The sequence below is a fragment of the Amphiura filiformis genome, chromosome 8 (genome assembly GCF_039555335.1).
Source record: "Amphiura filiformis chromosome 8, Afil_fr2py, whole genome shotgun sequence".
Lineage (NCBI taxonomy): Eukaryota > Metazoa > Echinodermata > Ophiuroidea > Amphilepidida > Amphiuridae > Amphiura > Amphiura filiformis.
The window spans coordinates 16,971,329-16,988,309 of NC_092635.1; the positions used below are offsets into that span (position 1 = coordinate 16,971,329).

The 16,981-nt window shown below is 37.5% G+C and overlaps 1 protein-coding gene across 1 annotated transcript; it reads right to left on the reverse strand.

The window, feature by feature from the left end:
• Positions 1–1,694: 1,694 nt before the first annotated feature.
• Positions 1,695–10,984, reverse strand: LOC140158701 (membrane-spanning 4-domains subfamily A member 4A-like). Its single transcript, XM_072181885.1, has 7 exons — positions 10,856–10,984; positions 6,834–7,112; positions 6,308–6,364; positions 5,243–5,380; positions 3,784–3,912; positions 3,328–3,448; positions 1,695–2,620 (listed from the first exon to the last, which is right to left on the reverse strand). Exons 2-7 carry the CDS (start codon positions 7,110–7,112, stop codon positions 2,541–2,543), a joined length of 804 nt encoding a protein of 267 aa, XP_072037986.1. The 5' UTR covers positions 10,856–10,984; the 3' UTR covers positions 1,695–2,540.
• Between the last annotated feature and the right edge of the window lie 5,997 nt (positions 10,985–16,981).

Consider the following 16,981-nt stretch of genomic DNA (forward strand, 5'->3'; position numbering starts at 1 on the left):
GATATTAGACCTTTTTGGACCATTTTTGTCAATATTTTCCCTCGAAAGTCGCCTCCCCATGCCCTCCAAAAAGAAAAACCCTGACAACGCCACTGGGGAGTGGAAATTAGAATGTGTGAGTGGGGTGTTATAGGAGAGGGTGAAGTTTGAGGGAGTGAGAATAGATGGAGGGGAGAGGAAGGATAGAATATGGAGAAAGGAGAGGAGGGGAAACAGGAGGGAAAAGGAAGAGAGAGATTGAGGATGGGAAATAGGCCTAAATAAATAATTGGTGTTTCATTTTGCTTTGTGTTGTAAAATGGAAACACATGTATGAAATTTACATTAACTTTAATAGTTGAACCTCTATTAAATATTATATGCCTACTACAGGGTGTCCCAAACATAGAGGCCCCTCATTGCGCCCTCTTTTTCTCCTATTTCAGAAAAGTTGATCAAGCTAAACCGAAACAATATTTCAATCGGCTCATAACTTTTGAAGATATGCCCTTGTAAAGAAATGTATCCGTTTTTCACTCTGTCCACGGAGGAGGTTTGGCTACTTTCTCGATGATAACTTTATCAAATAACCTGTGTAAAATAACAAATGGAATGGGCTTTACCGGTGGGCTTAGAGGTTATGGATTGTTAAGTGTCATTAATTTGGGCAAAATTGATGTGGGATGGGACTTCTTTTGCTATACTTGCAATTACTTATGTTTTTCTCGGTTATTTTATGCCTTTTTGTTTTATTATGTTTCTTACTTTCTTACTTTATTGTTTCTTGCTTTCTTTTTATTGACAACATAAGTCATTTCTCTTTTTGGAATAAAAGGTAGCCCTGAAAAGGGCTGTTTAGTTTGTCTTTGGTTCTTTTGAAGTGAGTTTACTGTGTTGCTCGCTCTGCCCTCTACCTGGTTGCCTCCTTGACGAATACAGGTTTCAGCCCTAGTCCTCATTGCATCAATTGCGCCGGATACTTGCGAATATAGCAGTAATACGTTTACAGAGATCTTGGATTTTGCCACAAATGAAGAAATGGTGTGAGGTCTGGAGATCATGCAGGCCACTCCACAGCATGACCCATCCCAACCACTCTGTTTGCTATCCGTGGATCACAGAGTGAAAAACGGGTACTTGTCTTTAAAAGGGCATATCTTCAAAAGTTGCAAGCCGATTGAAATAATTGTTTTGGTTTATTCAAGCTAACAATTAAAGGTTTCTTTAAATACCAAAATATATTTGATCAACTTTTCAGAAATGGGCGAAAAAGAGGGCGCAATGAGGGACATCCTGTATCATAAGAATGTTCGCGGTCACTGTTTTTCGCGGTCACTGCAATACGTGGTTAGTTAATGGAACTGATATTTTGGTTCTGTAAATGCTCTACTTGTTGTGATTTTCGTGATATGAGATCATTTACAAATAGAAAACCAAGGTGGATTTAAAAGTACACATCATACAGCAGATGTACACAACTTTAATTTACTGACATTTCGTAGTGGATACCGGCTGCGTCGGCATCCACTACTCAAAATATTGGACCTGTCTATCACACGGTAGAAGATAGTAAAAACAAACATTCCTATCGTTTATTCTCTCAAATTAATATAGGATGTGCTTAAATTGGTTGTGTTGTTCACTCGGGATAGAAGCTGGAGAGTTCCAAATAATGTCGAATAATTTTTTTAACCAATCAATGAACAAACAATATATACAAATATACTTAGCCTTTATTCGAGATTCTGGTTAAAACTATAGTCTCTCGTTGAGATTAATTAATATTATTTTGTTAAAATAGTATTAAGCTCACCTCGCGCGGGCCCATTTTTAACCAGAACCTAGCCCAGCTAAAGGTTGGGAAAGGTGACCAGAAAACGCTTAAATGTCGGGTTATATAAATTACATATAAAGGGTATAAAACGTTTTCATAACATTCAAAAACATTTGTTGATAACCTACTGCAAATAATCTAACATAATGTTATTCAAGTGTTGACAAAATATTTGGCAAAAACGTTTGCAGAAAATATTTAACATAACATTTTGAAAACATTTTAAAAATATTGTTGTAGTGTTTTCCATACAAAACGTTTTAAAACGTTTTAAAAACATTTTTGTGTTTGCTGGGATGGCAGTATATATTTGTATACTATATTAGACGTAAACTTTACGAAGGGTCCCTGTATACATAGTATAATAAATCTCTAGTACCGATCGTAAGTCATTTTAGTGAAATGGATTTTACGATGTGTCGTAAGTTACGATTAATTCTGAGACTTACGAAGCTTCATAAACTGCCATTCAATCAAGGTGGAAATTCCATGGTAGCTCATGGTGGAATGTACTGAGTAGGCGTTAATGTAAGGAGTAGGTCACTATATCCTTAAATTTAATTTTAAAATAGACTCTACTATGGTATACTGTTAGTCGTCGTTTTATTATATCATATTCAATTGTCACGTTTTCATTTTGTTTCATCTATTATAAAAGCTAGCTACTTAAAATATGGTTATTAAAATAAACGTCATTGCACTTCAAAAGCGTTCGTATCCACGGGGTTCATTTTCCTGGCAGTTCCGCATCCATGTAAGTTTGTTTCGGTGCAGATGCAACTGGAAACTCAGCGTTGGCAGAATAACCTACAGTACAGTAAAAAGGTAAACCAAAGAATTTCAATCCCAGATTAACTTTCAAAACACTAAATTAAGGGATGGGGTATGAACTTTTGGTCAGTATTTATTGTGGGACATTAAAGCACATCAGACATATCGAATTGCATTCTGAATACGAAGAATTTCCTTCTGATATCAAACAATTTTGATTCCCAATGTAATACACATTTTATGGCAAATCATTAAAAAGTGATATTTTGATATTTAACAGTACTAGAAGTAAACTTTATAAATCTGATGATTTATACTTAAAGTGTATGTAGGTGGGATGAAAAGCCGACGATCAATTGAATATTTTGACCTTTCGTATTGAAGATATGGATTTTTTTCCAAAACACCAAAAACAATTAGGTCTTTTTGGAAAAAAAATCCATATCTTCAATATGAAAGGTCAAAATTTTCAATTGATCGTCGGATTTTCCTCCCAGCTACATACACTTTAAGAATATGTCATTAGATTTATCAAATTAACTTCGAGGACTGCTATATATCAAAAATGTGAAAAATATCAAATTTTAATAATTTGTATTACATCGTGAATTTCAAACTGGCTGTTCCCATTCACATACGCGTGCGCGTAAGTACGTACGGCGTGTGTCCGAACGGAAAAGAAATGATTATTGCTATACCGATGATGTCATAAGGCTGTGCTTATTTCTTCAGCGGGTGCCTACCTGGAGGTGCATACTCAGCTGGCATTAAGGGGTATATTGCTCCGGGTTGCTGCACTTGCGGATACGGGGTCTGAATCATCACGGCATTCTGTGGGTGCTGGTGATACTGAACTTGATGTACCTAGTGAGATACATTGGTATACGATTGATATTTGAAAACAGTTGATAAACATGAATCAAGAAAACAAACAAACAAACACGACCCACATGGACGTGAACGTCATGACGTAGATGGAGGACGCGTGGCAATGATTCTGTTCTTTCTGACTCACTTTGCATAACATGACTTAATGATGCAAAGTCATTGTACCCTTAGAAATAGATTTTGTCAAATTTTGTTCGGTAAAAAGGTTGGGTATATAGTTTATAATGCAACATTGTGTCAAAAACTGCCTGCCCCAATGCCTAGTTTGCAACATAACAATCTCAGTGATCTAGCGATGCATCATTACTTACCACCGTTGGTGTACCCTTCTCTGAACAACAGACTCCATGGCAGCAGAAAGCTGAGCCGCATATGGCTGCAATAAGTTCCACAACAGCCGCAAGAACAGAGCCAATATGCATCCCATAGCTAACGAAAGGCTGTAAGCATGGTAAAGATTGAGATTGAGATAGGAAAAAGAACTATATTAAATGGAGAGGGTGTTTCCCTGTTTTTTCTCTCGGAGAATGACCCTGTATATGACGTGTTTACACTTGCATTTGGACCCATTCCATATCCTCAATGTCAGCACACTCCTAATTAAATAATAAATAATCGCTCCAACATTAATTGACATGAAGCAGTTTTATGTGGCGGGACAAATGTATTATTTTGTTTGATCTTACGTTGTATATACTTGTAAAAGTAAATTGCTTGGGCAAATCTCACACTAATGTGTCATGGAGGCAATGAGATGGGGCCCTTACTTATATATAAGTCGGATAACTGTAAAGTAGGGCACACAATTAAGAATCAAGAGCTGTCAAACTTCAGTATGATTAGTGATAGAGTACTTGAAGAAAATCGGACATAAAAAGAACTAGAAACGCCGAGGTCTACGACCGCGAACACAGAAAACAGTGATCCTTGCCCGGGATCCTTGACCGTTGACCGTTGACCCCAAAGCTGTGAGCATCACATAGATACTGGCTAATTTACATGCGGTCACTCCTTTATGTTAGTTGTGGCAGAAGAGGCATTTTGACGGTATTTGTCTCGCACCGGAAGTGCCCTTTAATGAAATTTGACGCCAAAGCTGTGAACACAACACAGAAAATGCATATTTATGCATCTGTGCAAGTGGCGTAATAGCTCGTAATTTTGCTATATGTTATTTGTGGCAGAAAAGGTATTTTACAGGCATTTCGTCTCGGCCTAAAGATGACCCTTTAATAACGACATACACCATTTTTGTACACAGTGGCTATATATAGGCAATGCACGTGTGCGAGTGGCGACACCCCGCTATATTATGTGGCAGAAGAGCCAGGGTTTGTCTCAGACCAAAAAGTTACCCCTCGACCCCAAATCTGTGAACACTCCATGAGATACTGGCTAATGTCAATGCATGCGTGCGAGTGGCGTTTTAAAAATTTTCATAAAATTACCTCTAATATCCCCTATAATTATGACCTTTCAACCCTATCCGTGCAGAACTTAGAAGGAGCTTGGGTCAGTACTTCTTGTGGTCAAGTTTAGTCGAGATTAGCACCCTGCTTCTAGCACTTTAAAAATATTTAGTAGCATTTAAAAGAGGGCTTAATGATAGCATCGGAACAAGCAGAAGATAGCTCAACAGTATAGTAAATGTCGCCTGAAAGAAGAAGAAGAACCTGTGGGGAAAACAAAAACGCAACAATATCTATGTCATAGCTGTGTAAAATGTTGTATAGCAAACAAACTGGAGATGCGATCTTTGGTTTACTGTACCTTTTCACACCCGTAGTATCCTATTCCATAATAGTAGTTTTCGTGACATTTCGTAACCGCTGCTGCCAAACTTTCCCATATTAACTGTCCTGATGCCATTATTGCCGCTATTATCGACATCACCATGTAGCCCGTGATCTAAACGTGCAAAAAAAGTATATTTTAAAAAACGAACTCGTAAATAAAATCTATTCAGGTCTACATGTATCTCCATCAATCAACACACGTTTGCTTCTTTTAGACTCACTCACACACTCACCCCCTCACACCCCCACACACCCCACACTCACCCCCTCATGGCCCAAAACATGGTATTTTTGAGCTATTTTTTCAGTAATGTCAGATAAAACCATAGGGCTTTGATATACATTAAACAGCGAGTGACATGCGTTCTGACTGATAACACTTAACAAGAAAATATCTTCGAAACCTGTGTAACCAAATGTATTAATGACCGTATTATTTTAAGGTTAGCAACTATTTTAAACTGTTGCGATTTGGTAGTTCACAGCATTTTGTGAATGATAGTGAGCTGTGGCAAAAATTGCATTAATCATTTCATAGCGAGTGTGTAAAAGAATTCAAATGTCACAGACATACTTTTGTAGGTCATGTGATTCTTGAGTTATGTTGTAAATCGGGCTGAAACAACAACTCTTTTTTTGAAAAACGTATACATAACTCATTAACAAAAATAAATCAAGCAAGTTTTCATAGTATATGATTTGTAGAATGACGATTTGCAAACCTTCCAAGTGTTAGTTTTCAATAATATGTTGATTTAGATAATGAAAATCTATTTTTTTGGGTGCTTCGACCAACAATACCGCGTCTACCCTTAACGCACCTTTCCAATGAATAGAGTGGCTGTGATCACGGTGAGCAAGTAACACTATTTTATGTAATTTTCATGAGTAGCGTACAAAGAAAAAGAAAGGATGAATCGAATTATGATTACATATTTTAGTACCTCTATGGTTGCACACTGTTATGAACTTCTAAAAAATTAACACTTTATGAGACTCACTTTCAAGATGAGTAGAGTCGTAAAACAAGCAAACTTACCAAGCACCTGCTTTTTGCCTTTGCAGAAGCACCAAGACTACCAGAAATAAGAAATATCTGAAACAAGTAATTTATGGAAACGTTAATAAATATATTTGCGTTTTCATTCTGATTTTGCTCAATCATAATTACATAACATGCTACTATGTGTACGATAGTAGAAATACTCTACAGAAAAAGAAATAATAACTGCTTTAATGTAGGGCCCAATGTATAGATGAGTTTACTTCTGACGTCAATGCCTGGCAGTATGCGCGCGCATCATATTTTGTTCAGGGCTCGTGTTTTTAAAACTCCCGCCACATCACAATAAAGCTATTGAACAGTGTAGTGGTTGCATAGGGTTCATTCAAGCATATCGATATACCAGTCCCTTGGCTTTGTTGATAAACATTGAGGTCAACTCATCTATAAACATGGTTCATGTTTAGGTCAAACCAAACCAAAAAGAGAAGATGAAGAATTAGAATGAAGAGGAGGAGAAGGCATATGTATGTCACAATATTAACATGGCTTGTGGTCTTACTATTCCACTCCAAATAGGCCAGCATACAATTCCAAATATCACATGGCCCAAATGCAGCTGTGGATCATGTACGATGCCAAATAGCGCTAGCAATGTGACGACACCAAATATAATTGAAGCTACTCCGCAGAAAATCTGCATGTATCCAGTGATTCGCCCAGCAGCTTCTTTGTATCGGTTTCTTGGAAGTTCGTTAACTGGCATCTGGTATGAAGCCACTGGTGGTGTCATGGTAACAACTGGTCCAAGTTGCTGCTGTTGCTGCTGTTGTGATGCCATCTGTATAACGTAATGATAACTGGTCAATATTTGTGACGTGTCATGTCAAAAGGAGACACTTTTGGGCGGGATCGTAAATGGAGAAATAAATCTGCCCGGGGTGATTTTGTCACAATTTGTGTCGGGGTGCATAAACAACGTACTAATTCGCAATTTCGCGTACATGTCGCGATCAGTTTCGAACGTGATTATTTTCAGTCAATTTGAGTAAAAGTCTAAATGTGCAGATTTTGTTGTTTTGCAGTATTCCGCTTAACATATTTTCACAAAATCGAATTAGCAATTAGTAATGAGTAGATCATAATAGATAGACTTAATGCGTGTTTCGCTTCGAAGCTTTTCGAAGCAGAAGTATGTTTTCATTGGTTTTGTTTAAGGGGGTACTACACCCCTCAATGAATTTGTAACTATTTTTGCATTTTTCTCAAAAACTAATAACACACTGGTAACAAACGTTATGTATATTATAGGGGCAAGGAATCCAATTACTGAACTGGAATTTCAGTGACCCAAGACAAGCGGTTTGATACTTATGATAGAAAATGAGGTACCGCTAGGATGTACCTCATTTCCTATCATATTTACTGAACCGCTTGTCTTGAGTCACTGAAATTTCAGTGCAGTAATTGGAGTCTTTGCCCCAATAATATACATAACTTTTGTTACCAGTGTGTTATTAATTTTTGAGAAAAATGCAAAAATAGTCATAAATTTACCACAGGGGTGTAGTACCCCCTTAAAGCCATGATGTACGATTTCCGTCAATATTTTTAGTCTTTACTCAAAATGCTGAAATAATATTAGTAATAACTATACGGTATATCATGTATAAACTAAAGGGAAGGGTTTCTGTCCATTTCAAGCTGAAATAACAAAAACCGTTAAGGTTAGCAACTATTTTAAACTGTTGCGATTTGGTAGTTCACATCATCTTACGATTGGTAGTGAGCTTTAACAAAAATTACATTAATCATTACATAGCGAGTAAGCGAGCATCACAGATATACTTTTGTAGGTCCTGTGGTTCTTGAGTTATGTTGTAAAGAGGGCTGAAACAACAAAACTTCTGTAAAACCTACATAACTCATTACAACAATAAATCAAGCAAGTTTTCAAAGTGTCTGATTTTTAAAATGAACTTTTGCAAAACATTATTTTTCACCATTTTGATAAAATAGGCCTAAGGACAATGGTGAAATAAAGTAAAAATTGATTCAATGTTGGCAACAAAATGATTTTTAATCATTCATTACTTAGGAATACTATATGTTGATTTTGGTATCAAAATGTTCATTAGTTAATGCATATTCATTGCCAACAAACATACCTCAATTTCCCACAATGCGTATCATTTACTCATATTGGGTCACATAATTATAGTCGGAAAATAATAAATAATAGTGAAAAAATGGTCCACCAAATGGCTTCATTTTTTTGAAAAGAATTCCACTCACAACTTTATTAGGGACACAACCCCCTTTGCCGCATTTCAGCAACATTATTTTGAGGGGCCTTCTTTGAGGGTCCTTCACTGTCACGCCCCCCTCCCCAACTTCAATTCCTGGATCCGCTCCCGTACATAATTATATTAAAACATAGGCCTACACCCATGCATTGATGCATTATTTGAGTTGTTGACAAAGCTTTTAAGCATTGCTTTTAAAAAAGCATCTCCATGGAACATTCGTTCAGGCGACACAAAATATATTATTAGATTTCATTGATCACTTTCCTGCTCTGTTTATCCTATGTGTGGCAGCAACATTGCGATATAAACAGAGTCTGCTGCACACTTCAGGAAATGAAACAAATTTATTTTATTCCATAAGATTGAGTGTAAATCTAGACATTATAGAATTGCGTTCTGCTGTCTACTGAAGATGGCATTGTGAAAAGAGCGAAAATGTCAGTTCTTATTTGTCTCAGTTGAATGTTATTGTTAGCGATATTTTCAGTTGTTCTGCTTCAACGATGAATGCAGCATTTGAGCTTATTTTGGCACATTCTTTATGGTGTTATTGATTGCTGTATATTAAAATGACATAATATTTGAAGAGCTTTGTTGCAAAACCCCTTACATCCATTTTTTGGCTTTTTGAGAAAAACGCTTTTTTAATTGTGCAAGTAGGCCCCTATCACTTGTTCGATTTGATTCAATTTTAGTTTGGATGAAGTGTTGATGAACATAATCTAAAATAATAGGTTTGGTACCATTTTCAAGCCTTCCTATTTATTTTATTATTTATTTTATATCGCGCCTTTTGTGGATGTAGGCCTAAGGGCTTTTGCAACAAAATAAATTTCCCCCTTTTCTAGAAACCACTTTTGCAATCAAATTTGAGCCCATTTGTTTGCACAGCTTTATGTAACTTGACTAATGCTTTCAAAATCAAAAACAAAAAGTGAAATATCACATTTACTTTTTTAATTATGAATTTTTAATTAATTCCGACAAAATGCCATTTTTGAGCATTTCCGAAGCTACAACATTTGTTAATTACAATGATTTTTTTCATACATCTGTACATTTCCTTTGGGTTTTAATAGTTAAAGAACATTCAAGGCTACTATTGTACATCAAAAAATTATTTTCCTAAAATGTTACATTCATCTTAAGTTCATATTTCCGGAAATTCCCTAAGATTTCCCAAACGGGAAATATACGATATGTCCGGAAGGGAAGGCGGTATGAAGGTCAAACAACCTCCAACATGTGTATCTTTACCCACACTATAATGTCATGACAAATTAATTTCAGCCAGAAGTGGATGTAAGGGCTTTTGCAGCAGAGCTCTTCATTTATAAAATCTTAATTTGCTTCCGTTTGTGTCCACCTAGCAACCACGGTAACGTTAAAGTAAAATTAACTGATTTCAAGAATGAGTCACAAGCGACGATAGCACATTATAATATTTGACATAGCATATCTGTTTAATATTCAATTTGTTTTCACATTTTTCGTCTTGTGCACGACAATCAAAATTATATGAAATGATTAGTGATATGTGTATTCTTAATTTTCATTAGTTATTAATAATTATTATCGTAATGGTCGCGGTCGAATTTGTAGTTCGTTTAAATTGAATTCAATATCATAGTGCCAGGCTACTGGTGAAGTGCATAGTGATAATTAACACAGTGTATATTATTATCGGCATCGTCTAGAAGTCAAGGGCGGGACTATAACAATTGCATAAGAATTAAATTCTACTACGCAATACGAGTAATAATACAAATCTTTGATGACAAAATACATCATACTTTCAAGCATGGCAGAATATTATGAAAGATAAACGTTGGTGACCGTGAAACGATGCTGCTTTGATAACCATTGATAACCTTCACATCCTTATTTGTATTTCAAACAATACAATTGATAATTCAAGCGAATCATGGGTAGAAATAACATGTCGAGTTATATTAAAAACGATTCAATTTCAAATTATACAAAACCAATTTTCATGTTAATCGTATAAAGATTTACAGATTAATGAAAAGCTTAATCATATAATGATTTACAGATTTTATGAAAAACAAAAACGTAAAAATTCACAGAATATGATTTCGATATCGCGAACCGCGGTATTCAAATAATGAAGAAAATAATTATCATTATACACATCGTGAACAATGTAATACATTTGAGAACAATCAGTTGATTTTGATTTAAAAAAAAATGTTAACAGTAGATTTGGCATTATTTCGTGTCAAATTATGTAAAAATGGAATAAGTAAATACATACCGTGGTTTCAATCGACCAGTTCAATCTGACCAGCTATAGAGTCCGAATTTTTACACCATACGTGGAGATACGACAACCATTATTTGCATTTACACGCAGTGCACTACAAGTATATAAATGCACGAGAACAGATTTACCACAACGATGAACTTGAAATCACGTTTCCATGGAAACGGTCTAGCTTATTGGAATGCTTCTATATTTATAATAAAATTATATTGTAAAATGCAAAAGCCATTAGGGTTATGTAACAAAAACCGTGATCCATGATGGATGATTTGATTATTACCGCGTCCTATATATAAATGAGCCAATTTTTGTGACTACGAGGTTGGGGATTGCAGCACCCCAATTCTCGGTATTTAAATGTCAAAATCATTATACAGCTATGAGTCTCCTTCCTGTGATAGAAATTAAGTACAGACATCCCCACATCATGTCACTATGACGTCATATTGTGAGCTTATCCTCGCAAAACTAGGAAAATGTGGCTTTGTATAATAGGCCTATAGATTGATTTTGGCTACAAAAATTTACGAACAAGCACTTTTCACCCCGGCTTTTCACTGGAATTTCTCCTAAATATGAAAGGAAATGACTATTTCAACCTAACTACAAAGTAAAAAGTTAATGTCTTTTGGAAATCAATAATGTTACAAGAGCAAATGAAACTAATGGGTAGAAACCTATATGGTGAGTCTCAACCCCCTCTATGGTCATTTTTGATGGGTGGCCCTACCCACACCGGTAAGGTGCTGGGGTAAAATTGTGTCACTAAAATAAAAGGAAAGGTCTGCAATTCATTCAAGCAGGGATATGAGACAACTTTGTCACATACAGGGTGATTTAAAATGAACTGCACCCAAATTCAAAAATTAAAATAAAGTACTTACCGACATTTAAATAATTTATGTTTGTAAGCGGTAACAGGATAGTATGTTTTCTATTATTGGTGAAACAAATCATGTCTTTACCTCAAATGGTTTTGAAGAAAAGTACATTTTTACAAAACACCAATTCGCGGTAGAGAACACGGATAAACTTAGTTCCATGTGTTGGTCTAATCTAAAGATAGGATGGTAAATTGAAAATGTGATATCTTCTGACTAAAACCACTTATTATCAAAATTCAAAATTTCTACTACAGAACACTTATCACTGCTTTCTATGATAGTTTTTGATATGTACAATCTCCGCGAATATATATAAAAAATCGGTTAAGTTGGGTACAGTTCATTTTAAATCACCCTGTAGCCATTGTTCAAGTCGTTTTTCGTAAATACGCGCATTTTTTTAAATGGCGGATGAAAACCTGGGGGTTAATACAACCCACTCCTTCGTACTAAGGTTTTGAAGGATTTAAAACATACATTAAAAGCCTATTATATGCCTACACGATCATGATCTACGGAGTCTATGCAAATACATGACCAAATTAACCTCATTGGGTATTTTGGCTTTAGACCCGGTTTAACATCATTATTTGACCATTTCAGTTCAAAATGGCAAATGTTCGCAAGCATTTTGTTCTAGGAAATTTATTCTGGGAGCAAAAGACACTATAATCACTCTGCCTCACGGGTTTTTCAACAACATCTAAATTTATATAGTCCCAATGTCAATGTGTGCAGTGCAAATGTGGCGAACTGGAACACGACTTGCACACGATGCACAATATGAAGAAAAGTCAGAGGATGATTTTAGGAAGCCCCATCATGCACTGTAAAAGTGTTATCACTAGAGTTTCAACTACCACTTTACTTTTCAAATCCATTTGAATTCTGTGCAAAAGATGTTGTTAGAATTGTGTGTGTGTCATTATTACTTGGTCGATTTCAGAACAAAAGTGATGTATGCATGAAGGATAAATCACACCTTCTGTATACATAAAATGTGAAATCGACCAACATTTTGAATGTGTTTTTATTGTAAATTAAATATATCTGTCCAAATTCAAATTTAACCATGCACGTCAATGCATTGGCGAGCATTGGCGTCATGTTCACTCACACAGCTATGCTAACTAAGTTAACCCGGTGGGGTGTTTGGTAGTACTTAAATCATCCTCTGAAGAAAAGTCTACTCCTGAAGGAAGATGATTCCACAGGCAGAAAGCGCACTGAATGTATAGTATTAGTAAGCTAAGATACTAGTATCATGCAGTGCTGTTGCTTGTATTGCCTGGGTGACCTCTGGTCGACTCAGTCATGTCGGTAGATGAAATGAGGCATACTACAGTTACTGTCCGATCCTATACACAATACACAGTGCTCTCACCATTGACGTGTGACCTCTACAAACAGTGTATGTTAGAGGTATAGGGCATTGCCTAGTTACTGTGTAAAAAATTACCGGCCAATATTTGTTGTACTCTCTGAAATTCTAGAAAATATAGTTTTGTAACATGTCCTACATTTTTAAGCTAATTTAGATGTTTGGAAATATTCGCACTTTTGTGTTTTAGTAAGGAAGGGCACGGCATGGCCTGCAAAATTCCCTGTGTAAATCAAATGCAACCTTTAATAACTATCACTCATTTTGTGGACCGCTCTCTACCAAAGTGCATTAAAACTAAACCACTTTACGGATAATTTTGTACTTGCTGTCAATCAAGAATAATGTATACATTACACGTAGGCTAAAAACGGGGGCATCTGCAAATGGTCGTACTTCCCTGATATGTAAAACAACACAACTCCCAAATATGTCCATAACTTCAGTCAGTGGAGAGAGGCAGGGGATTTCAAGTGGGTGACAAGTTTAATATTTGGGCATAAGTGCAGCCAACCATTCAATGTGGAGGATGGACTAGACTTAATCGATTGATTTTGCTGGAGTAATTTCCTGTCAACCAGGTTTAAGTACTGCAAAGGTCGAATCGTGTTTGCTGTGCAGCATAATAACTGCATTACGGTGGGCCAGATGGAATGGCTACAAGCCCATACGAAACGATCAAACTTGATCACTTTGTTATGGGCTCGTCTTTAATGGAGTGGTGTCCATTGTAGATCTTTTAGCATTTCGGTAGTCAGATTTGACGAACCGGGCATCTCTTCCAGGACCGGATTTACCTTTATGGGGGCGCCAAATTTGCAGGTCCCCAAGTCTCAAGTGAAGAAAGCACTAGGAGCCCAGACAATTTATTCAGCTCATTAGACACAAAAGGTTTGATGGCCTGGTTATGTTAGTATAGGGCCAAGATTCAATATTCCATATTGCTGCCGGGTCACAGCCTGTACGTTCAGCCTGGGGTTACAAAATAGGGGCCAAAAAAGCATTTATTCAGCTCAAGAGACACATGGACAAAACTTGTTGGATATCACTCCCAGAAGGATACGTTTCATGCCTATAGCAATGACAGCAGTTTGGGCCTGTACGGGGGCCCAGACAGTAGCCCCAAAGGGCCCGCCCATACGGTGTTATTCAGCTGAAGAGACACATGGATAAATCTTTTTGCATTGGAACTATTACCCATTGGGGTTTACAAAAATACCAATGACAGCAACTTTTTCCTGTACGGGGCCCAGACAGTAGCCTCAAAGGGCCCATGTCACACAACTGATTTATTCAGCTGAAGAGACACATGGATGAATCTTTTTGCAATGGAACTATTACCCATTGGGGTTTACAAAAATACCAATGACAGCAACTTTTTCCTGTACGGGGGCCCAGACAGTAGCCTCAAAAGGCCCGATGTCCTATCACTGGTTATTCAGCCAAACAGACACATCGATGGATCTTTTTGAATTGGAACTATTGCATATTGGGGTTTACAACAATACCAATGACAGCAACTTTTTCCTGTACCGGGGCCCAGACAGTAGCCTCAAAGGGCCCGATGTCCCATAACTTGTTATTCAGCCAGCTGTACTTAAAAATGCAGTGGGAATGGCCCTGAAGGGAAAAAATATCCCGAATGTGTCAATTTTGAAATGGTCTCTTTTTCCGTTCAAATTGGTATAACATGCGGGAATAAAGTCGCATTGTGCCGAATGAGGCGTTAAAATACGCCACGAAGGAGCTATCTATTGCTGATATTGGTATTGGTGAAGTAGCTATCTATACTACTGCTGATATTGGTATTGATGAAGTAATAATAATAATAAATTTCGGTATTTATATAGCGCCTTACCACAGATCTCGGATCCCCGGAGTGTTCAAAGCGCTTTAATTTCGCTGCCATGGTGAATCATCACAATCAGATCGCATCAACTAGGCATTGTGCAGCCAGAATAGCGCAAACCTATCCGCACTTAGATTGTAACATCCACCATTTATCTGTGCAGCTCCCCAAATTCCATTGGGTGAAGGACGTTTTTGATAACCAAACAACTAATCACCGATTTTTTTAAAGCAGGAGGAAACCGGAGATACCGGAGAAAACCTGCGAGAGCGAGCATGGAATCGGGATAAACCAAGTGCACATGAGTTCTTGGGCCGCGCCAGGGCTTGAACCCGGGACCTCAGTGGTGCAAAGCGAGGGACTATACCGCTGCGCTAACTCGCCCTCCCTAGTTACCTACTTCTGATATTGTTATTGATGAAGTAGCTATCTACTGCTGATATTGGTATTGATGAAGTAGCTGTCTACTGCTGACATTGGTATTGATAAATGTCTATTTTCTTAGCTCTTAACCGGCACGCTTATAAAAAGTAAACAAAAGAGAGTAGCGGGCCTGTAACAAAAATTCCACAATCTTTGACCCGCAACTGTCATACTTTCTAATTAATGTTTCACTTGAATTATATTACTTGTTAAGTCTGCTTTCGCCACAATGATCATCCTCGAGATAATGAGAACTTCGATAAACCAGGGAGTGCTTAATCGCGGGAACACACTTTTAAATGGGAGATAAATTAGCGGCTTACAATGTTATGATGAGATTAGCAAAAGCGTTTCCCCACGAATACGCCCACACCCGGACCCAAACCCTTTAAACTATCTTCCTTGATTATGGCTACTAAGTGTATAAATGTTCGCCCTTCTATCGGGCACAGTTGCTCCATGGAAACTCAGTTGAGAAATCAAGAACTTGTCAATCTAGTGTAAATCCTGGGGTAGTCCATGTCATCCCCCCACACATGCCCAATAGTATTTGAGCGCATGGTCCCCTTCAATGTTCATATTTGTTCATTTTAGCTTGAAATTGGCAATTTTTCCGTGCTTCGCGAGCAAATATCGCTACTTTTATCATGTTTATAATTCTCGCACATTTGTCCCATTCAATGTGCATACTTGTACTTGATTATTATCTTGAAATTAGCATTGAAATTTTCTGCGCTTCACGCGGAAGTAATTAATCTGGGAGCAAAATAACATATTTGTGCGTGCTTTACGTGCATTTGTCCCCTTCAATGTTCATATTTTGATTATATGAGCTTGAAATTGTAAAATCACGGAATTCTTTTAAGAAACTTAAGATCATGTGGCATATAAACATACTACTTTCACTCCGCTTCAACATGTTTTCAAGGATTTTACACCAACCTCCATCCCCATGTTATTAACATGCCCCCTCCTCCCCCACACACACTTATGAAGTCCTAAATGTCATCGCTCATCAAAGGGGGCCTGTGCGTTCATTTTAACCCCGGGCCTGTAATTCCCCCCTCCCTGCCTATGGGTAGCTCTTCTGACTATGGCTTTGGTAGCAGTGCCTTCAGATCTGGTGGGCACAAGCTGTTGTAGATGACTGTTGCTGCAGCCACTTGACGTCTTTGATGGAGAGATGTGATGTTCAGCTCTGTACTTGATTAACTCACGTCTATGATTCGAAGGGCCTTCCTCTGGATAGTCTAGTAATCCTAGAGTGGTGGCGCTGGCACTCATCCAAGACAGTGAGGCGTATTCCATCACACTGCGAACTTGAGAGCCTTGTAAATAGTTGCCCTGCCGCGCCTCTGACATCAAGTTTGTTTGCAACTCTCCTCATCGCGCCCAGCTTCTGTGCTGCTCTGGATGAGATGTTAGAAATTTGCTTTGTCCAGGTCAGCTTGTTTAGACTGTGACTCCCTCCCAGGATCTTCAGCTCCTCCTTCTTAGCCAGTTTGGCGGTACCAAACAGAAAGATATCTAGCTTAAAGGTCACATTCCATCTGTCTGCCCAGCCAGATCCTCATTTTCTC

Excerpts from the sequence above, each read along its gene's own strand:
- LOC140158701 (XM_072181885.1), bottom strand. The coding sequence starts at position 7,112 with ATGGCATCACAACAGCAGCAACAGCAGCAACTTGGACCAGTTGTTACC. Across the intron at positions 3,913-5,242 it reads GATACTACGGGTGTGAAAAG|CCTTTCGTTAGCTATGGGAT; the intron begins GTACAGTAAACC and ends CCATGCTTACAG. Across the intron at positions 3,449-3,783 it reads AGAAGGGTACACCAACGGTG|GTACATCAAGTTCAGTATCA; the intron begins GTAAGTAATGAT and ends GTATCTCACTAG.